Genomic DNA, 24,858 nt, shown 5'->3' on the forward strand with positions numbered 1-24,858 from the left:
GTGGTTAAAGACTTTGACTCGCGGCTTCAAACCGGCAGCGTTTGGATTAGCAGCCCTCTGCGTTATCCATCCGCAGCATGTAAAGTCTCCCGGCGTGTGAGGCTGAGCTGATGTGATGTTTTCTGCGCAGATATCGATGAGTGTGCGGAGGGGAGGCACTACTGCCGTGAGAACACACAGTGTGTGAACACCGCCGGCTCCTTCATGTGCATCTGCCACACCGGATTCATCCGGATCGATGATTATTCCTGTACAGGTGAGAAACACACACTCCCATCAGTCAGTACCATCACATTCACTTTCATACTGGTGCTGCTGAAACATCTCAAACTTTTCTTGACTCTGTTCACATATCAGTTGGTTTTGACTCATTGCAAATGAGTGCTTCTGCAGGTAACTTATGTCATTTTAACTAACAAGGTAGACAAAATTAAGATTGTGTGTTATTTTGTGTCATTGCACATAAATGTTAACTCTAAATGTTGGCTGTCAATCAAATACAAATCAATATTAAAACAACTTTGCAGTATTATTTCTAGCTAGTTGTCATGGGTATTTTTTTTAAATGAAAACAGCATTAAATGCTGACATAGAGGATGTGCTTTTCTGGTGTTTTAGCTGCTGAAGCAGCGTATCCGAACCCCATGAGCCAACTTCCTGCTACCAGTCACTTCATATTTCCACTGCAAATATGGACTACTGCTGGAATTATTTTTAAGTGTTTACAGCTTCTCCACTAATTGCCCAGCAGTTACAGAAAGTGTGTGGTTTTAGACGTCATATATCATTGCACTTTATGGATTATTGGGACTGCGGCTATGAAACAGGATGTAAATAACCAGGAGAGTGTTTCGACTTCCTGTTGGTAATTAGTCAGGCTAATACAATAAAGCAGCCAATTAGGTTCATTCAAGCGCAGCGTCTTTCAGTTGTGCATTCTAAAGGAGTGATATAAAAGACGCTGTACGATGGCGTTTGTCGCCGGAGTCTTTGTTCGCACAGATAAATGTCTTTATTATGATAGTCTGCATCATCTCAGAGCAGCATGAAGTGCTCTGTGTCCTTCAAGGTTTTCAACAGTCTTTCAAAAACAAAACAAAACAGCTATTCTACCAATGATACATAAACACGTTAACATCACAGCAACCACCCACAACACCACAGCAATGATTTAATAACATGTTAACACCCTAGCAACTGCATATGAATGTCCTAGCAACCACCCAGAGCAGCCTAGCAGCAATACTGCAACTCGTCAACACCCTAGCAACCCCCAGAACACCCTAACAATGACACAGTAACACATTTACACCTTAGCAACCACTCAGAGCAGCCTAGCAACAATATAGAAAGATGTTACAACTCTAGCAACCGCTCAGAACACCCTAGCAGTGACACAGCAACATTTCGGCACCCTAACAACCCCTATCAATGCCCTAGCAACCACCCAGAACACCCTAACAACAATATTGCAACATGTTACAACTCTGACAACCCCCCAGAACACCCTAGCAATGACACAGCAACATTGTGCTACCCTAACAACCCCATCTATGCCCTAGCATCAACCCAGAACACTCTAACATAGTAACATGTTAACACCCGATCAACCACCCAGAATACCCAAGCAATCATACAGCAACAGGTCAACACCCTAGCAACAATACTGCAACACATTAACACCCTAGCAACCAGCTACAACCCCTTAGCAATGACATAGCAACATGTTACAAACCTAGCAACCCCCAGAACACCCTAACAACAATATGGTAACACATTAACACCCGAGCAACCACCCAGAATACCCAAGCAATGATACAGCAACAGGTTAACACCCTAACAATGACATGATAACAAATTTATACCCTAGCAACCACTCAGAGCAGCCTAGCAACAATATAGCAAGATGTTAACACACTAACAATGTGTTATCAACCCAGCAACCCCCAACAATGCCCTAGCAACCACCCAGTACATCCTAACAACATTGCAACATTACAACACTAACAACCCCCCAGAACACCCTAGCAATGATACAGCAACATTTTGCTACCCTAACAACCCCCATCTATGCCCCTGCAACAACCCAGAACACCCTAACAACAATATAGTACCATGTTAACACCCGAGCAGCCACCCAGAATACCCAAGCAATCACACAGCAACAGATCAACACCCCAGCAACTCCCAAGAACACACTATCAGCAATACTGCAACACGTTAACACCCTAGTAACCACCTACAACACCGTAGCAATGATATAGCAACATGTTAGCACCCTAACAATGACATAGTAACACATTAACACCCTAGCAACCACCTACAACACCCTAGCAATGATATAGCAACGTTTTCAACATAGCAACCCCCATCAGCAACCATCCAGAACACCTAAGCAATGATATAGCAACACGTCAGTATCCTAGCAACCACCAAGAACACCCGAGAAATGATACAGCAACACGTTATTACCCTAACAACCCCATCAATATCCTAGTAATCACCCAAAGTGCTGTAACACCACTGCAACACGTTAACACCATAGCAAACAACCAGAACACTCTAGCAATGATGTAACAACATATTACCACCCTAGCAACCATTATCACTGCCCTAGCAACCACCCAGAACACCCTAACAGCAACCCAGAATACCCAAGCAATCATACGGCAACAGGTCAACATCTTAGCAACTGCCCAGAACACACTATTAACAATACTGCAACACATTAAAACCCTAGCAACCACCTACAACACCTTAGCAATGGTATAGCAACATGTTACAAACATAGCAACCCCCAGAACACCCAAGTAACATGGTAACACATTAACACCTGAGCAACCACCCAGAATACCCAAGTAATGATACAGCAACAGGTTAACACCCTAACAATGACATAGTAACACATTTACACCCTAGCAACCACTCAGAGCAGCCTAGCAACAATATAGCAAGATGTTAACACACTAACAACCACTCAGAACACTCTAGCCATGATATAGCAACGTGTTATCAACCCAGCAACCCCCAACAATGCCCTAGCAACCACAGCAATATTGCAACATGTTACAACTGTAACAACCCCCCCCCCAGAATACCCTAGCAATGATATATCCACGTTTTCAACATAGCAACCCCCATCAATACCCTAGCAACCACCAAGAACACAGTGACAATATTGCAACATATTATCACCATAGCAACCCCCCAGAGCACACTAGCAATGATACAGCAAATTGATACCATCCTAACAATCCCATATTAATGCCCTAGCAACCACCCAGAACACCCTAACAACATTGCAACACATTAACACCCTAGCAACCACCCAGAAGACCCAAGTAATTATATAGCAACATGTTACCACTCTAAAACCCCCCATCAATGCCCTAGCAACCACCCAGAACACTGTATCAACAATATTGCAACATATTAACATCCTAGCAACCACCCAGAACACTCTAGCAATGATGTAGCAACATATTACCACCCTAGCAAACACCAAGAATACCCTGACAACATTGCAACATGTTAACACCTTAGCAACCACCCAGAGCACCCTAAGAATGATAGAGTAACATTAACAACCTAGAATCCACCCAGAACACCTTAGCAATGATATAGCAGCAGATTAACACTCTACAAACCACAGATAAATGTCTTTATTATGATAGTATAGATTTATCTTGGTGCAACATGAAGTGCTCTGTGTCCTTCAAGGTTTTAAACAGTCTTTTAAAAAGAAAACAGCTTTTATAGTGCCGAGCGCACTGTATTTCTCTCCTCTGTGGAGTTATTGATCGAGTTGCGTGTCTGCGGTAGAGAGTGTCCCAAAGCACCTCACCAAAACTGATAAACACTTTTAACATTTAATTCCTTGCATCCCCCCAGAGATGAATATGAGACTACTGATGGATTACATTCTATTGCACAGATCGATATTAAAATGTCTGTGAGCTACAAGAGCCCGGCATTCCCAGAATCCATCAGTTCATGTGATTAAGTTGACTCCCTGCTGTAATGACACAGTCAGATTCTCTTGTCACAGTCAAGAGTTTGTCAGCCTCACGTCGACTTACCGAGATGGAGCCGTACAGCCATAATCACAGTCTCTGTGTGCGCCGGGATACAAAACCCCTCGACGCTCCAGCGCGAGCTGTTGCTTATGAAAAGAATACGAATAATAAGACCATAAAGCACCTTACAGAGGCACTGAGAATACATGCTCTTAATTGCAGGAAGTTGCTCACCCTGAGATCTCCGTATGAAAATTGAAAAGTTCACTGAGTCAGAGCACTGGTGCAGCGCTCACACTTTCCAAATGTGTTTTTGCACCCTGTATTTGCTTTGACTCAACCAGTGGCGTCAATTTAGAATGTTAGGGTGCCCCAGAACCTACCTTAGTAACCCCACAGCAATACCCTAGCAACCATTCAGAATGTCTAACAACAATATTGCAACATATTTACACCCTAACATGACCTAGTTACCACCCACAACACATTAACAATGATATAGGAACATGTTACTACCTTAGCAACCACCCACAACACCCTAACAAAGATATAGCAATATGGTAACACCCTAGCAACTGTATATAAATGACCTAGCAAACACTCAGAACACCTTAACAATGATATAGGAACATGTTACTACCCTAGCAACCAGCCAGAATACCCTAACAATAATATAACAACACAGTAACACCTTTGTAACCACCCAGAACACCCTAACAATGGCACAGCAACATGCTACCACCCTAACAACAGCACAGCAATGGATTAAGACCCTAGCAACCACTTGGAACAACTAACAATTATATAGCAACACAATAAGACCCTAGCAACCACCCAGAACAGCCTAACAATGGTACAGCAACAGGTTTCCACCCTAGCAACCACCCAGAACACCCTAACAACGATATAGTGACATGTTAACACTCTACCAACCACACAAAACATATTAGCAATGACATAACAACATGTTAACACTTTAGGAACTGCCCAGAACACCCTAACAATGCTATAGCAATACATTAACACCCTAGCAACCACCAAGAACAACCCAACAATGATGTAGCAACACATTAACACACTAGCAACCACCCAGAACACCTAACAATGGCATAGAAACATGCTGCAACCCTAACAACAGCATAGAAACAAGGTAACACCCTAGCAACCACCCAGAACACACTAACAATGATATAGCAACATATTAACATCACAGCAACCACCCAGAACAACCCCAACAATGGCATAGCAACATGCTACCACCCTAACAACAGCACAGCAACAGGTTAACACCCTAGCAACCACCCATAACACCCTAACAACAGCATAGCAACAGGTTAACACCCTAGTAACCACTTAGAACACCCTAACAATGATATAGCAACACATTAACACCCTAAGCAGCCACCCAGAGCACCCTAACAAAGATGTAGCAACACATTAACACCCTAGCAACCAGCCAGAACACCCTAACAATGATATAGCAACAGAGTATCATTTTGGTAACCACCCAGAACACCCTAACAATGGCATAGCAACATGCTACCACCCTAACAACAGCACAGCAATGGGTTAAGACCCTAGCAAACACTTAGAACAGCCTAACAACAGCATAGCAACAGGTTAACACCCTAGCAACCACCCAGAACACCATAACAATGATATAGCAACACATTAACATCCTGGCAACCAGCCAGAACACCATAACAATGATATAGCAACACATTAACACCTTAGCAGCCACCCAGAATACCCCAGCAATGATGTAGCAACACATTAACATCTTAGCAACCAGCCAGAACAACTAACAATGATATAGCAACACAATAACACCCTAACAACCACCCAGAATACCCCAACAATGGCAGCAACTACCCAAAACACTTTAACAACGGCACTGCAACATGTTAACACCCTAGCAACCATCCAGAACACCCTAACAACGATATAGCGTCATGTTAACACCCTACCAACCACGCAAAACTTATAAGCAATGATATAGCAACATGTTAATAACAATGACCTAACAACATCAGAGCACATGTACACTCTAGAAACTGCATATAAATGTCCTAACAACCACCCAAAACACCTATTAACATTTCAACACATTCCTAACACCCTAGTAACCCCACAGTAATACCCAAGCAACCATCCAGAACACCTAACAAAAATATCGCAACATATTTACACCCTAGCAACTGCATATAACCTACCAACAACCCAGAACACCAAAACAACACTGCAACAGATTTACACCCTAACAAATGTATAAAAATGACCTAACAACCACCTTGGAACACCCAACAATATAGCAACACAATAACACCCTATCAACCACACATAACACTGTAGCAACGATAAAACACAAAACACCCTAGTAACCACCCTAGAAATGATATAACAACTATTCTTAACATCAGTCACTGTGCAGTGAGCAAATCCAAGGTTGTGGTTTCGATTCTCGGGGAATGCATGAACAGTGTACCTTGAATGCACTGTAAAACATTTTGGATAAAAGCATCTGCCAAATGCATCAATGTAATTGCCCAAATAACGACCCGTCTGACATTGGCGGGACAAACGGAAAGTCCCGCCCCAAAATCACGCCATTGCCAATACGGCTGCGTCGGGCCTCTCAGGCAAACAGCTTGCAGTTTCATTTGATGCATGAAAATAAAAGACTATTTTCCAGAGTTTTGTGTTGCCGGGGTGTTTCATTATGTAAAAAGCTGCTTTGGAAGATATTCTGGGAATATTCGTACGTCTGTATTGGTTTCTCCGTCCTTGCGGATTCTATTGTTTCAAAGCGAACCGGTGCCAGGCTCCGCTCCGCTCTGCCAAGTTCTCCTCTGCTCATCCCAGCGCTACTTTAATTTCATCCCCCTCTTTTTGAGCTCCACTTCTTGAAAAATGAGAATAAAAACCTCTCCCAATGCACACCAGCCGTACGTAATCAAAAGGCGCCCGTACATTGCCCCGAAAGCGTCCAAATTTTAATGAGACGGAGCCGCTCTCATGCCTCAAACGTAGAACGTCTCACACGTCGAGGCTTTTGAGGAGAGCGCCAAATGAAGTTCTGCGGCACTTCCTCGTAATAACGCCACAGGTGCTGTAATTAATAGCTCCGGCTCTTCTGTTTGCTTAAGACGGAAACCCAGAGAGAGGTTTTCCTCGTCCTCCACGCAAACACTCTTCACACACGGCTAATCCAGACCTCCGTCGACCCCGCGAGCGCTAATGAAACGCTTTCTCTTTTTCTCAGTGGAGAAGGTAATTAGTTGTGAAATGCCGAGCGCAGCGGTTTGTTCCCAGAAAAGCTATATTGATAAATGTTTGATTGGTCGTGTGCAGATGGCCGCTGGCTTTACGACTGAGCTTGCAGTTCTGAGCTTGGCTTTATCAGGCGTTAAACAAACTCTCATCTGTTAACCCGCCTCGGATTCGACAAATACGGATGAGTTCGATTGTACTGTGTAGTTGGTGAGCATCGAAAAGAACGATGTCAGTTTAACAGCTACTGTTATGTATTTAGCAGATGCTTTTTATCCACTGCATTCAGTTCATGCATTTGTTGGCATCAAATGTCGCTCTGAATTGAGACTTTCAGAAGACTTAATCTCAGCTGCAAAAAAAAAAAAAATACAAATTTTTTTTTGAAGTTTTTTTTACTTGAAAATGGCTTGATATTTTCTTCTTGTTTTAAATATAAACTAACTTATTTTTTTTTTTTGACAAGGCATTTTGCAAGTTAATCAAGTAAATCTTGATTTAAGAATGAAATTTTAAAATTTGTACTGAAAAAAACAAGTGAATAAGTTTTTTTGCATTGAACTCAGTATTTTTGTTCTATTTTTTAGTAAAATGTTTAAATCAACATACTTGAGAAGCAAATGACAGGATGTAAAGTCTGATTTTCTGACTAAAAATAAGTGAGTTTTTGCACAAAACAAGAAAAAAATATCAGGCAATTGGGTCCGAAAAATAAAGTCATTTTCTCATTGAATTACTGAATTTTTTTTACTCTATTGGCAGATATTTTCTTCTTGTTTTAAATATAAACTCACTTAAATTTGATTTGATATATGTATATATATGTATATATATATATTTAGAAAACAAGATTTCAGATTTTCAGTCATTTTGCATTTCATGTAAATCTTGATTTAAGAATATTTAGAAATTTGTACTGAAAAACAAGGCAAAATACTGAGTAAGTGAATCCTTTTTTGCATTATTTTTGTCATATTTTTTAGCAAAATGCTTAGACATTTTTCAATCAAGATACATTTACTTGAGAAGCAAAAAGACAGAATATAAAATGTAATTTTCTGAAAAATTGATTAAAAATAAGTGAGTTTCTGCATAAAACAAGAAAAATATCTGCTAATGGGGTCGGAAAAATAAAGTTTTTTCTTGTTGAATTATTTTATTTTTATAAAATAAGATTCAGTGTTTTAACTCATTATGCATCAAGTAAATCTTGATTTAGAAATTAGAATATTTAGAAATTTGTACTGAAAAACAAGACAGAAATACTGAGTAAATAAACTTTTTTTGCATTCAACTCAGTATTTTTTAGTAAAATATCTAGACATTTTTAAATCAACAGTTTACTTGAGAAGCAAATAACAGGATATAAAGTGTAATTTCTAAAAAAAAAAAAAAAAGATAAAAATAACTGAATTTTTGCATAGAACAGGAAAAAAAAATCTGCAAATGGGGTCAGAAAAATAAAGATAATTTCCCTTTAAATTATATCATTTTTATGACACCATTGGCAGGTTTTTTTTTTTTTATATTCCTGATATATATATGTATATGTATAGTAAACGTATAGTAAAACTATACAAATTTATAATATAATATTAATTGACATGTATTTATTTATTTTTACTGAAAATGAGAGAAAAATACTGCTGATCTTTTTTTTTTAAATATTAAACCCCATTGACAGATGTTTTTTTTTGTTTTAAGCAGAAACTCAACTTTTATAAATAAAAAAAAAAAAATAATAATAAAAAAACAAAGCTTTATTTACAAAAAATTAATAAAATGAAAACATTATATATATATATATATATATATACATATATAAACGTTTTCATTTTATTAATTTTTATTATATATATATATATATATATATAATACTTTTTAATATATTAATATTTATTTATATACGCTTTATTTTTTTCACTTAGTATGAGAGAAAAACACTGCAGTTTTTTTTAATATTACAATATTTAAAGTTTATTTTAATTCATTTATATAATTTGTATATATATGTATATATATATTTATATTTTTATTTTCATTTTAATATTTTTAAAATACTGTTACTTTTGACAAATGCATAAACTTACTACTAAACTACTTGTCAAAAGGTTCAATAAAACAAATTTAATTCACAATCTCTGAACCTTAATTTTGACTTAATTTTGATTTATTTTTCACAAAATAAGACTTAATACCTTAATAAGTTTTTTTTTTTTTTTTTTAAAAACAGTGATTTTTGAAGCTGATAATAATAATAATAAAAAAAAAATATACAAAAATATTATTTCAGTTTTTCCACTTCAAAATTCCATGTGGTACTTGTATTACCAATTTTTTCTACACCAAATTACTGTCGACATACAGTCAAAAAAATTATTTACTCACCTTCATGTCATCCAGTCTGACTTGCTGTACTTCTTTCTGTGAAACACAAAAGGAGACATTTGTTACACACAAACAGTAAAAGCAGTTCATTTTTGTCTAAACTGTTCCTTTAAAGCAAAAGTCTCCAGTTGCACTTCATTTAATCTCATTGCTTTTTAGTAGAAACAAGAGAATGTCCTTCCTCTGTGTGTGTGTGTGTGTGTGTTTGGGGCCCTCGAGTGTTTCCAATGCACCTGACGATTAGCCCCATAATCTCTGGCTCTGTTATTAGTCTTTCCTGCGGTGTGTAAGAAAGGTGTTATCTGAGATACCAGAATGGGCTGACTCTGTGTGTGTGTGTGTGTGTGTGTGTCCGTGGCCCATTCTTCACCGCCACGGATTAGAAAGGACCAATTCAGTGTGGCCGCTGGCGCTGCTGTATTCTCCGTCCTGTATCTCACCTCATACACAGCCGACTCCTGGACTCTGTTCATTTCCCGCGGACGGAGGCCTGCCGTCTCTCGCCGCGTCAATGCGGTTTTGTCAGGGCGGCGGCGGCGGGATTACGGGAAATGAAAACCGTCGTTTTAGAGTTCGAGAGCGGGGCTGCATCGGCCGTGACTTCCTCTTTTGATCGAACCGCTTTCATTCAGACCCAAATTTCAGACGCTTTCAGGTGAATAAAAACGGACACAACTCGAAGTCGTCGGAGAAGCTTTATAATTGAGCGTTCCGCTGCTTTCACGAGGTTAAATGAAGGTTAACGACGACAAAGACTAGCTGAGAGGAGCCGCAAGGCTCAATTCAACAGAAATCTGCAGGATTTCGCCCTCACTTTCAGAAAAAAAATCCTAAAAAATAAAGATAAAAAATGAAAAAATATTTATTTCTATATTTTGAGATTTATTTATTTTATTATTGCTTTTTTACTGAAAATGAGACAAAAACACTGCTGATTTTTTATTCTGAAATATATGTAAATATATTTAGAAAGAAATATGTCTCTGACCCCTTTGGCAAATGCATAAATCTCAGTAGAGTTTATTAGATTTATGCTTGCAACAATGAAAACACAACAACAACTACTTGCCAAAAGGGTAAATAAAACAAATTGAACTCAAGATATATTCTCTGCAATATATTTTCTGAAAACAACACATCTTACAAAACTTTCATTCTCAAGTGAATGTGTCTGTCTCCGAAGGGATGTTTATCATGTGTTGTTTTTTTGTTGTGTTATTTTAGTATATATATAAATATAGTATATAAGTAAAGTTGTATATTTTGACGTATTTAGTTTTAGTATAATTTTTAGTAATTTCGTGATGTCTTTTAATTCTGATGGAATTTATATATTTTTTTTTTTATTTTGCTTCTGTCATTTTTATTAATTTTTGTTTATTTTTAAATATTTCTAAGTGGTTTTATTTTTTTTATTTCAGTTTTAATTGTATTTCAGTTATTATTTTCAGTATATTTTTAATGTTTCTATATTTATTTATTTATTGTTATTTTTAATTTCTAAATAGTTTAAACTTATTTTTATTTCAGTTTTAGTTTTGATTGTTTAGTTTTGTTAGTATTTTTAGTGAATTTGTTATCTGCTTCTGCTTATCTTTTTTTTTTTTTTTAAATATTCCTAAAGAGTTTTATTCATTATAATTTTTTTAGTTTCAGTTTTAGTTTCATTTCACTTGGTATGTTTAGCAATTTAATTATGTGATTTTGTGTTTTTTTTTTTTTTTTTTTTTTTTAAATTTCTAAATATTTTATTTCAGTTTGTATGTGTGTATGTATTTCTACACAGTGTAAAATAAATTTTTATTTCAGTTTTTAATTCTGTTGGCATTTTTTTTTAGTTATTTTGTTATGTGCTTTTATCATTTTATTCTTTTTTTAAATTTCTAAATAGTTTATCAAAATTTTATGCCAGTTTTAGTCAAATTTATTTATTTTCCTAAGTTTTATTCATTATTATTTTTTAATTCCAGTTTTAGTTTTATTTCACTTGGTATTTTTTAGCAATTTAATTATGTGATTTTGTGTTTGTTTATTTTTAATTTTTAAATAGTTTTAACTTATTTTTATTTTCGTTTTAGTTTTGATTGTTTAATTTTGTTAGTATTTTTTAGTACATTTGTTATTTGCTTTTGTCATTTTTATAAATTTTTGTTTCTTTTTAAATATTCCTAAATAGTTTTCATTTATTTTTATTTAAGTTTTAGTTCTATTTCAGTTATTATTTTCAGTATTTTTATGTGTTTTTGTAGTTATTTATTCATTGTTTTTTTAAATTATTTTTTAAATTGTTTTAATTTATTTTTATTTTAGTTTTAGTTTTATTTCTGTTATTATTTTCAATATTTTTATACACGTTTTTGTAATTAGTTATTCATTGTTTTTTACTTTTTTTATAGTTTTAATATATTTTTATTTTAGTTTTAGTTTTATTTCTGTTATTATTTTCAGTCTTTTTTATGTGCTTTTGTGGTTATTTATTTATTGTTTTATTATTATTATTTTTAAATGGTTTTAAATTAGTTTTATTTCAGTTTTAGTTTTGATTGTTTAGTTTTGTTGGTATTTTTATTCATTTTGTTATTTGCTTTTGCTTAATTTTTACTTATATTTTCATTAATTTTTATTTCAGTTTGTATGTATGTATGTATTTCTAACTAGTATAAAATATATTTTTATTTCAGCTTTTAATTCTGTTGGTATTTTTTTTTAAGTAATATTGTTATGTGCTTTTATTATTTTTATTATTTATTTTTTTAAATATACGTTCTCGGTTGTTTTTTTTTTAATTCGTTTTTTTATAGTTTTAATTTATTTTCATGTTAGTTTTAGTTTTATTTCTGTTATTATTTTCAGTATTTTTTAACGTGTTTTTGTAATTAGTTATTTATTTATTGTTTTTTTTAATTATTTTTTAAAATAGTTTTAATTTATTTTTATTTCAGTTTTAATTTTATTTTTATTAAATTTTTTATAGTTTTTTTGTAATTTTATTTATATTTTTTTTAGTTTTATTTTTTTTTTTCATTTTATTTCTGTTATTATTTTCAGTATTTTTAATGTGTTTTTGTAATTAGTTATTTATTTATTGTTTTTTATTATTATTTTTAAAAATAGTTTTTTTTTTTTTTTTTTTGCTTGTGTCATTTTTATTAATTTTTATTTCTTTTTAAATATTTCTAAATAGTTTTAATTTATTTTTATTTCAGTTTTAATTTTATTTCAGTTATTATTTTCAGTATTTTACCATTTTTATTCTTTTTTTACATTTCTAAATGGTTTATCAATAATTATTCTGCCAGTTTTAGTCAAATTTATTTCTGTTAGTAATTTCAAAGTACCAAATTTCTCAACTAGCTTAACCAGGAAAACGTCCTCGGTCTAGCGGCGCCAGCGCAGGATTAGCCGTAGCATGATTTCCTGCTGTCAGTTCCATCACAGCCAATCAAACGGCATTTAAAGAGCTGAATGTCATTTCCAGAGCTCAGTGTTTCTTCACGGGTCTCTGCGTGAGGCTTTTTTCCACAGGCCGTGTTTCTGAGGTGACATCAGTAATTGCGAGTCTGTAATTCTTGTTTTGTGTTCATGCATCAGCGGCGTACGGCCCCCCGCCGGAGCGCTGCATTTAAGACGCCAATCACGACACAACACACGAGACCACTTCAGTCGATAGACGCACACACGCTTTATACCACATAATGTTCACGTTTTGCTGCCGATTACATTGTCTGCATCAGATCTGCTGATTGAAATCGAATACATTTCTTACTGATTTTTGCAAAAATAGTGTCCGTTTTGCTCAAGCATGACATGTTTTCTCACTAAATATGATGCGTTTTGTAGCATTTTTGCTTTTGATGACCATTTGTGCAGTGGAGACGTCTTGTTTTCTTCCTAAATCATCATAACAACAGCACAAACACTTGATTCCTGCTTGAATCTGAGACCGTTTTCACACGTATGACATTGTTTGATGCCTAAACCTGATTTCAAGGTCAGAATTACTGCATTAAATGGCACATTTGAACATTTATTCTCCTTGGCTGACTGTACATTAAATATCTTTTAATACTTTTTTAAGTAATGATAAAAATAATAACTTTAATAAGCTGATATATATATAATTTGGAGGAAAAAAGTACCTTTTGTTCGTGTGTCTTGGGAAAGAGATCAAGTCTGGATGAACCTTCTCCCTAAAAAAAAAAGATAAAAATAAAAATAATGTATAAATATGCCTTACTTTTCATACTGTCACTGTAAAAAAAAAAAAAAAAAGCAAGTAAAAAATGTAAATAAATAAACAAATATATCATACGGTCCCTGTTTTTTTTTTTTTTTTTTTTTAAGTATTCAAAATTATTAAATAAATAAATAAATAAATAAATATCACATCTTTTCTTTTCATACTGTTTATTTAAAAAAAGGTAAAAATACAAAAACTTAAATAAAAAAATACAGAAAAAATAAATGTATAAATAAATAAATAAATAAATAAATAAATAAATAAACATCACATTGTTTCTTTTCATACTGTTTATTTTAAAAAAAATAAAAATACAAAATACTTAAATAAATAAAAAAAGAAATAAAAAATATAGAAAAAATAAATGTATAAATAAATAAATAAATAAATATTGAAGCTTTTTCTTTCCACACCGTAATAAACTAATTAATAAACAAATGAATAAAAACAAACAAACAAATAAATAAATAAATAAATGTTATCCCTTTTATACTGTCCGTTATAAACAAACAATAGAAATGCTAAATGAGTGAACAAACAAACAAACAAATAAATAAACAAGTAAATAAATAAATAAATAAATATAGCATCTTTTTCTTTTCATACTGTTGCTTTAAAAAAGTAAAAATATTACAAATAAAATAAATAATTAAATAAATAATAAAAAATGAATGGTAGAATAATAAAACTAAAACTAAACAGCATCCTTTTCTTTTCATACTGTCACTGTAAAAACAGTAAAAATACAAAAATTAAAAAAAAAAAAAAAATGAATGAGTGAATAAATAGACATTGTTCCCCTTTTTGTACTTTTACAAAAAGTAAACATTTATGGATGAATACACAAATAAAGGAACAATTAAATAAATAAATTTAATTATATTTTCCCTGTAAAATTATCCATATTATTTTGAATGTATTTATAAATATATAATACAATTTACTTGAGAAGCAAAATAAATTTTTAAGGCTTGTTTTTAGAGATTATATCTTGAATTTTGTCTTTTGGCATGAAGTCTGGATTAACCTTCACCCTAAAAAATAAATAAATAACCTCTTCTTTTCATACTATCACTGTAACAAAAAAGCAAGTAAAAATATAAATAAATAAACAAATGTATCACTTTTCATACAGGCCCTGTTTAAAAAAAGTATTTAAAATAAATAAATAAATAAATAAATAAATAAATAAATAAATATCCTCTTCTTTTCATAGTATCACTGTAACAAAAACGCAAGTAAAATTTTTAAATGAATAAACAAATGTATCATTTTCTTTTCACTGTCACTGTAAAAAAAAAAAGTTTAAAAAGCATAAATAAATAAAAATGGCATATTTTCATAATTTTCCTATAATAAACAATTAATAAAAAAAAAATGCAAAATAGAAAGAATAAATAAAAATATCATCCTTATCTTTTCATAAGAAAAGTAAAAATGCTAAAAACATTATTATTATTATTATTGTTATTATTATTATAAATAAAATAAAAACATTAACAATAAAAATGAAAAAAAAAACAATGAATAAAAACTGCATGCCTATCTTTTAATACTGTCACTTTTAAAAAAGTTTTTAAAAAGCATAAATAAATATACAAATAAAAATGTGCATCTTTTCATACTTTTCCTATAAAAAAACTAAACTAGAAATGCAATAGAAAGAATGAATGAATAAATAAAAATAGCATCCTTCAGAAGAAAAGATCCCTGTAAAAAATGTAAAAATGCTAAAAATATGATGATGATTATTATTATTAATCAATAAATAAATAAATATGGGATCCTTTTCGTAATGTCCTTGCTAGAAAAAAAAATGAAAAATGAAGAAAAAAAAAGAATGAATAAATGAAGGAATAAATAAAAATTGCATGCTTCTTTTCATATTGTCACTAGTAAAAAAAAAGTTTAGAAAAAGCATAAATAAATATACAAATAAAAATAGCACCTTTTTATAAATAAATAAAAAATATGGAATCATTTTCGTAATGTCCTTGCTAGAAAAAAATTAAAAATGAAGAAAAAAAAAATGAATACATGAAGGCATAAATAAATAAAAAAGCATAAACAAATAAAATAAAAACAGCATCTTTTATACTTTACCTATACTAAATATAAATAATTAAACTAAAACTAAAAATGTAACAGAAGGAATGAATGGATAAATAAAAATAGTGTCCTTCAGAAGAAAAGATCCCTGTAAAAAATGTAAAAATGCTAAAAATATTATAATTATTATTATTATTAATGAATAAATAAATATGGCATCCTTTTCATAATGTCCTTGCTAGAAAAAAAAAAAAAAAATGAAGAAAAAAAGAATGAATAAATGAAGGAATAAATAGAAACTGCATGTTTCTTTTCATAGTCACTATTAAAAAAAGTTTGAATAAAAGGCATAAATAAATATACAAATAAAAATAGCATCTTTTTATACTTTTCCTATTAAAAAAAAAAAAAAAATGCAATAGAAAGAATGAATAAACAAATAAAAATAGCGTCCTTCAGAAGAAAAGATCCCTGTAAAAAATGTAAAAATGCTAAAAATATTATAATTATTATTATTATTAATGAATAAATAAATATGGCATCCTTTTTATAATGTCCTTGCTAGAAAAAAAAATAAAAATGAAGAAAAAAAGAATGAATAAATGAAGGAATAAATAGAAACTGCATGTTTCTTTTCATACTGTCACTATTAAAAAAAATTTAGAAAAAAGCATAAATAAATATACAAATTAAATAGCATTTTTGATACTTTACTTATAATAAATATAAATAAATAAACAAACTAAAAATGCAAGAGAAAGAATAAATGAAGAAATAAAAATAGCAACCTTATTTTTAATAAGAAAAAATCCGTGTAAAAAGAAAAAAGTAAAAATGCAAAAAAAAAAAAAAAATAATGAATAAATGCAGTATAAATGCAAAAATGAAACAAATGCTTTAAAGCTAATACATATATATTTTTAAAAATGTAAATTTTTATTGCTATATTTGAACTGCAAGACGCAGTTTTTGATGAAAGCGTGTGATTTGAGGCGGTGGCGGCGCAGACAGATGTTGCAGAGGCGTCCCTCATGACTGCCTGTACATAATTGATTGTTTATCTGCAGGCTGCATGAATGACAGAGGCGCAGCAGCGTCTCCATCCACACACAGGTGTGACGCCTCTGACCTTCAGCTCATCCTCTCATCTCTGCGTGTGCGTGTCATAATGCAGTCTGCCGCATTCATCTCTTTGGGACTGAAACTGTCATTTCCAGTTTGCATGAGGGAAATGTAAGTCAGGACACGCGCCGAACCACACCGATGGCTTTCAGGACCCTTTACAGATGAACAAAGTGACGCTGTGCTTCCTACAGCTTGAAAAGCTTGTCAAATGAAGCAGAAATATTAACGTCACAACCAAATTCACATTCTAAACATGCTTTACAGACTTGAGAGGAAGAGCTGAAAGCTGCGCTATGATTTTACAGTCATGTTGAACTTGTGCATGTCGTTTTTATCATTTGACTCGTGCGCTTTTTTCATTTATTGAAAATGAGGAAAAAAAGCTGCTGAAATTAAAAATAATAATAAAATAACACATTGTTTTCTTTTCATACTGTCCCTGTTTAAAAAAGTAAAAATGCAAAATGAATGAAAAAATAAATAAATAAATATTGCATCTTTTTCTTTTCATACTGTTGCTTAAAAAAACTGAAAATACATGTTGCTGCTTACAGTCTCTGTAAAAAAGGAAAAATGCACAAATAAAATAAAAAATAAATAAAAACATATACATAAATGATATATTTATAAATAAATAAATAAATAAATATTGCAGCCTTTTCTTTCCATATCATAGTAAATGAATGAATGACTAAATAAATAAATAAATAATTAAATAAATAATGCACATTTTTTTCTTTCATACTGTTGCTTTAAAAAAAAAAGAAAAGAAAAAATACATGTTACTGCTTTTAGCTTACGGTCCCTGTAAAAAAAAAAATCACAAATATTCATTGATAAAATAAAATAAAATAAAATAAAACTAGATTGTTTTCTTTTCATACTGTCCGTTTAAAAAAGTAAAAATGCAAAATGAATGAAAAAATGAATAAATAAATAAACAAATATTGTATCTTTTTCTTTTCATACTGTTGCTTAAAAAAAGCTAAAAATACATGTTGTTGCTTACAGTCTCTGTAATAAAAAAGGAAAAATGCACAAATAAAATAAAAAATAAAAACATATACATAAATGATATATTTATAAATAAATAAATAAATAAATAAATATTGCAGCCTTTTCTTTCCATATCATAGTAAATGAATGAATGACTAAATAAATAAATAAATAAATAAATAAATAAACCAATAAATGGTGTCCCTTTCATACTGTTCCTGGTATTAAAAAAAAAAGTAAAAAGTCATATATATGCAATATTTATTTATGTATTTATTTATTTCATTTATATAAATATATAAATGAATGGTAGAGTAATAAACAAATAAATAGCATGCTTGTCTTTTAATACTAATAGTAAAAATAAATAAATAAATAAATAAATAAATAAATAAATAAATATTGCAAGTTTTTTTCTTTCATACTCTTGCTTTACAAAAAAAAAGAAAAGAAAAAATACATGTTACTGCTTACAGCTTACGGTCCCTGAAAAAAAAAAAAAAAAAAAACTGCAATGAATAATAAAATAAAATAAAATACTGCAGCCTTTTGTTTCCATACCATAATAAATGAATGCATGAATGACTAAACAAATAAATAAATGGTATCCCTTTTATATCAACGCTGGTATTAAAACATTTAAAAAAAAAATAAATAAATACATACATACATACATAAATGGTATCACTTTCATACAGTCACTGGTATTAAATAAATAAAAATGAATGAATGAATAAATAAATAAATAAATAAATAAAAGAAATGAATAAATAAATAAACAAATAAATAAATATTGCATGTTTCTTTTCTTGCTGATGCTTTAAAAAAATAAAAATACAAAAAAATGAATGGTGGAATAATAAACAAATAATTAGTATTCTTTTCATACTGTTGCTGTAAAAAAAAAAAAAGGTAAAAATACAAAAAAATTAAAAATGAATATAGAAATTAATGAACACTGTGCCAAAGGGTGCCAAAGTGCATAAATGAATAAATAAATACACAAATAAAGGAACGGTTAAATAAAATAAATATTGTATCTTTTCGTATTTTCCCTGTAAAATTACCTATATTTTTAAATAAATATTTATAAATAAATATATAATACAGTTTACTTGAGAAGAAAAATCTTTAAGATTTTACGACTTATTTCAGAGATTATATCTTGAATTTACTTTATTTTTTTATGCCTTTTGGCAAATGCATAAATCTCACTACAGTTTATTAGATTTACCTTTAAAACAAGAAAAAACAACTATTTGCCAAAAGGGTAAATGAAACAAATTAAATTCAAGATATATTCTCTAAAATATATATTCTCTGAAAACAAAAAAAATCTAAAGAAAATAAATAAATAAATAATAATAATAATAATAATAATTTTTAAGTAAACATATCCGTTTTTGTCATTATATTAATATTTTGATTTAGATTTTCAATTTTTATTGAATTTTAGTTTCATTTTTTGTCATTTTGTTACATGCTACATAAATATAATACATATTTCCATTATATTATACATGATTTCAGCTTTATTCTGAAAGTTAGAGTATGTTTTTATAGTTTAGCATCTCTCTTTATGATTTAACCTTTATTAAATGTAAATCAGGCATTCGGGAAGCGGTTTATTTATTCATTGAGATCTTGGCTCTGGTAAATATAGTAATGATGGGAAATGTTGGCGGCCGCCTTTGATATGAAGCCAGCGTTCGTTTCCCTGTGATTTTATATTAATTAGAGGAGTTATGACAGCTCCGAAGGCATTTTATGTAATAAAAATATCATTTTCTTTCACACCTGCGAGCTGCTTCCACACGGGCTCTAAAATTAACACTCGCTGAGAGCCAAATGTCAATAAAAGCGGGTTGTGCCGGGTCACTCGCCAGCTGGACCAAAACCGCAACACTATATGAGCTTTAGAGAGAAGTACATGAAGATATTCTGATGTAAACGATGACAGAAAATTACATCGCACTCACAACCGAGGCTTCTTATCAGGACTTCCTGTGTCTTTTGAGAAAAAGAAGGATGAATATACGCCCTAAAAATAAATGAATGAATGAATGAACCATTTTTTTCTATAGGAACAAAAATAAATAAATAATGGATAAATAAATAAATATTGTCATACTATAATAAATGAATGAATAAAGGAATCGATAAAGGAACAAAATAAAGGATAAACGAATAAATAAATAAATAAATAGATAAATAAATATTAGATCATTTTCTTTTCATAGTGTCACTGTTAAAAAAGCAAAAATGCATAACTAAAATTAAATAAGTAAATAAATAATTTTCTTTCCATACCATATTAAATGAATTAAATAAAGGAATCAATAAAGGAACAAAATAAATAAATATAGGATAAAGAATAAATAAATAATTAATAAATACTGGATCATTTTCTTTTCATATTGTCCCTGTTAAAAAGCAAAAATCATAATTATAAATAAATAAATAAATAAATCCTTTTCTTTCCATACCATAATAAATGAATGAATAAAGGAATTAATAAAAGACAAAATATAAATAAATAAATCAATAAAATAAAGGATAAATATTATGAATGAATGAATAAATATTGGATAATTTTCTTTTTATATTTTTTAACAGGGAAAAAAGAAAGAAATGCATAACTATAAATAAACAAACAAACAAAAACAAATAAATCCTTTTTTCCATACCATAATAAATGAATGAATATAGGAATCAATAAATGAACAAAATAAATAAATAAAGGAACAAAACAAATAAAGGATAAATAAATAAATGAATAAATAAATATTTGATCTTTTTTTACATATTGTCCCCATTAAATAGCAAAAATGCATAACTAAAAATAAATAAATAAATAAATAAATAAATATATAATCCTTAAATAAATAATCCTTTTCTTTCGATACCACAATAAAATAATGAATAAAGAAATCAATAAAGAAACAAAATAAATAAATAAACAAACAAACATTGGATTATTTTTTTTCATATTGTCCCTGTTAAAAAGCAAAAATACATAACTAAAATAAATAAATAAATAAATAAATCCTTTTTTTCCATACCATAATAAATGAATGAATAAAGGAATCAATAAATGAACAAAATAAATAAATAAAGGAACAAAACAAATAAAGGATAAATAAATATTTGATCTTTTTTACATATTGTCCCCATTAAAAAGCAAAAATGCATAATTAAAAATAAATAAATAAATAAATAAATAAATCATTTTCTTTCCATACCATAATAAAATAATGAATAAGGGAATCAATAAAGGAATAAAATAAATAAATAAATAAACAAATATTGGATTATTTTGTTTTCATATTGTCCCTGTTAAAAAGCAAAAATGCATAACTAAAATAAATAAATAAATAAATAAATAAATAAAAATTTTCCATACTAAAATAAATGAATGAATAAAGGAATCATTATAGGAACAAAATAAATAAAAGATAAATAAAGAATACATAAGTAAATAAAAATAAATAAATAAATAAATAAATAAATATTGGATTATTTTCTTTTCATATTGTCCCTGTTAAAAAAGCAAAAATGCATAACTATAAATAAATAAATAAATAAATAAATAAATAAATAAATAAATAAATATATACTTTTCTTTCCATACCATAATAAATGAATGAACAAAAGAATAAATAAATAATTGAATTAAAAAAGTAAATAATAAAGTATGGTTTCACGGTCAGTACATTTTCTCAAACAGAGTCAGTTATGGAAAAAAAAACAAACATTTCAATAGTGCTTTAATAATAACACAAATGTCAGATCTTACTCTTTTTTTACTTTCTGAAGACGCTTTCATACAAACAAACCTTGAAACATGTGAATATGAAGCAGACATTTATTACAGACTTTGACCAGATCAGCATTAATGGTGAATTATTTCAGCAAAAAAAAAAAAAAATGCTCTTCAGTGCTGTTTGTTTCACGTCTTACTTTACAGCAGATTTAGTGACATGTAAAGACTGATAATGTCACTGTGGAACAGAAACGATGATATTTTGTTGTTAAATGATCGTCCAGATTCAGATGGCTTGGATTCGAGCGCAAAAATGCACATGAACCACATGCACACGAGCTGTAATTATTCCTTCATTTGTGTTTATTTCCACTGGGAGTTTGTTTGCTGGAGGATTTTATGAAATCTCAGAGATGAATGTATCCCACAATCCCTCGTCAGACAGATATCAGGTCAGCTGGAGGGCACGAGGAAACAAACAAACAAAAAAAAAATCACATCTACAGCTTTCTGCTCTAACGGGATATTATTACAATTTTTATTGATATTTTCATTTAGTTTTTCTTTTTATATTTTCTAAGTGTTAGTAATTTTTTGACATTTTTATTAGTTTTTTTTTTGTTTTATTTTTTATTTAAGTTTTTCTATTATTTGATTACACGAAATTTATTTTATTTCATGAAACAATTTTTGTTTATGGTTTATTTTAGTATCATTGTGATACTATTGTAGGTTCATATTTAAAACTAGTTTTTACTTTATATTTTCTGGTTTCATTTAATTCTAGTCAAAGTTTTAGTAATTTTGTCAGATTTTGTCTTTTAATTTTTTTTTTCAAATAATTATATTAAATAATAATTATAATAAATATAAATTAAATAAATTATGAATTACATATATAATTATAATAAATTATAATTAATTAAATATTTTATTTCTATTCAGATAAAGTTTTCATTTATTCATATTTCAGATGAGTTTTTACCTTATATTTTCATTTCATTCCAGTTCATCTTTTAGTAATTTTTTGAGTTTTTGTCGTTTTTATTATTATTTTTTAAGTAAATAGTTTTAGTAATTTTTATTTCAGTTTATTTATTTGACTACGGCTTTTTCTTTTTCTTTTTATATATTTTATTTCACATAATATTTTTGTTTATGGCTTATTTTAGTATCATTGCGATACTACAGTGAGTTTTTGTTGTTTTTATTATTATTTTTTTAAATAAATAGTTTTAGTAATTTTTATTTCAGTTTTTTTAATAAAAATAGGAATATTTACTTTGAAACTAGATTAAATTAATTACTTTTTTATATATACTTTATTTCAGTTGAGCTAAAGTTTCAAATGAGTTTTTACCTTATATTTTCATTTAATTCCAGTTAATCTTTTAGTAATTTTTTGAGTTTTGTCGTTTTTTTTAATAAATAGTTATATATCTATATATTTCTATAATATCTATAATTTTTTTATTTCAGTTTTAGTTATTTCACATCAACCTTATTTTACATCTAATTAAAAATAAAAAAATGATAGCTGAAATAAAACAGTTTTTACATTTCAGTTAAAGTTTATTTTATTTCAAGTCATAAAAATATTCATATTTCTAATTAGTTTTTACTTTAAATTTTCATTTATTTCTAGTTAAAGTTTTAGTAATTTTGTTGTGTTTTTATCATTTTTATTTATTCATTTTCATTGTTACTTATCTTTTTTAAAATACAATTTTATTAATTTTTAATTTTAATTATTTAGTACTTTGAAAGTAAATGAAAATGTAAAACATTTACGTGTAAAAAATTACATTTTATATCGTTTAAAAAATAATTTTAAGTAAAAATTTGTAATAAAATTTAAGATTTAAAATTTTTTAAATGTAAAAGTTTTTCGTACTTTTGTTTTTTCAATTCAATTGCATTTTATTTAAAAAAAATTATTTGTGGTTTATATTAATATCAATTAAATTCAGTAATGTTTTTATATATATGTTCATATTTTCAATTTAATTTCTATCATAATTATTTATTGTCTATAATTTTTTATTTCAGTTTTAGTTATTTTAGATCAACCTAATCTAATTAAAAATCAGAAATAAAAGCTGAAATAAAATAGTTTTTCATTTCAGTTAAAGTTTACTTTAAATTTTCATTTATTTCTAGTTAAAGTTTTAGTAATTTTGTTGTGTTTTTGTCATTTTTTATTCATATTTTCATTGTTACTTGCCTTTTTTTAATACAGTTTTATTATTTTTTATTATTTAGTACTTTGAGTTAAAGTAAATGAAAATGTGAAACTTTTACGTGAAAAAAATTACGTTTTAAATCTTTGAAAAATAATTTTAAGTAAAAATTTGTAATAAAATAAAATTAAATTAAAATTTTTTAAATGTAAAAGTTTTTTGTAGGTATTTGTACATTTAGTTTCATTTCAATTACATTTTATTTAAAAAAAAACAATTACTTGTGGGTTATTTTAGTATCAGTTAAATTCAGTAAAGTTTGTATATATTTGTTCATATTTTCAATTTAATTTCTATCATAATTATTTATTGTCTATTTTTTTTTTTTCAGTTTTAGTTATTTTACATCAATCTGAAATAATAGCTGAAATAAAAAAAAATATATATCATTTCTTTTTTTTTTAATTTAATTTAATTTAATTAGATTCAGTTTAAATTACAATGTTAATAACCTGATTTTGTCTGTGAGGAATTGACCGGATGGTGAAAAGCATCACTGTATAAAACTGGCATGAACTGACAAAGTAACGTGATTTTCCTCACTGACGACTGAATGAAAGTGATTGTGACGTTGACTTACGGTCTGTTTTGTTTCTGTAGAGCACGACGAGTGCGCGTCCGGTCAGCACAGCTGCGACGAAAACGCTTTGTGTTTCAACACCGTCGGCGGCCACAGCTGCTCCTGCAAACCCGGATACACCGGCAACGGCACCGTCTGCAGAGGTGAGCCACGCGTCCGTCCGCCGTCACCGGACCGTCACATGACCCGCC

The 24,858-nt window shown here is 29.3% G+C and overlaps 1 protein-coding gene and 1 long non-coding RNA gene across 2 annotated transcripts in view; one reads left to right on the forward strand and one right to left on the reverse strand.

The window, feature by feature from the left end:
• nell2a (neural EGFL like 2a) overlaps nt 1-24,858 on the forward strand; it is a 173,973-nt gene that overhangs the window by 98,295 nt on the left and 50,820 nt on the right. Inside the window, exons 13-14 of the mRNA XM_051099295.1 lie at nt 131-256; nt 24,688-24,810. Coding sequence (XP_050955252.1) covers nt 131-256; nt 24,688-24,810 — 249 coding nt within the window. The remainder of the gene's footprint in view (nt 1-130; nt 257-24,687; nt 24,811-24,858) is intronic.
• Nucleotides 126-24,781, reverse strand: LOC127156442 (uncharacterized). The gene is made up of 4 exons (XR_007825751.1): nt 24,668-24,781; nt 13,814-13,864; nt 9,675-9,710; nt 126-248 (listed from the first exon to the last, which is right to left on the reverse strand). It is a non-coding gene; the product is annotated as an uncharacterized LOC127156442 (long non-coding RNA).

This window comes from Labeo rohita, chromosome 25 (assembly GCF_022985175.1).
Source record: "Labeo rohita strain BAU-BD-2019 chromosome 25, IGBB_LRoh.1.0, whole genome shotgun sequence".
Lineage (NCBI taxonomy): Eukaryota > Metazoa > Chordata > Actinopteri > Cypriniformes > Cyprinidae > Labeo > Labeo rohita.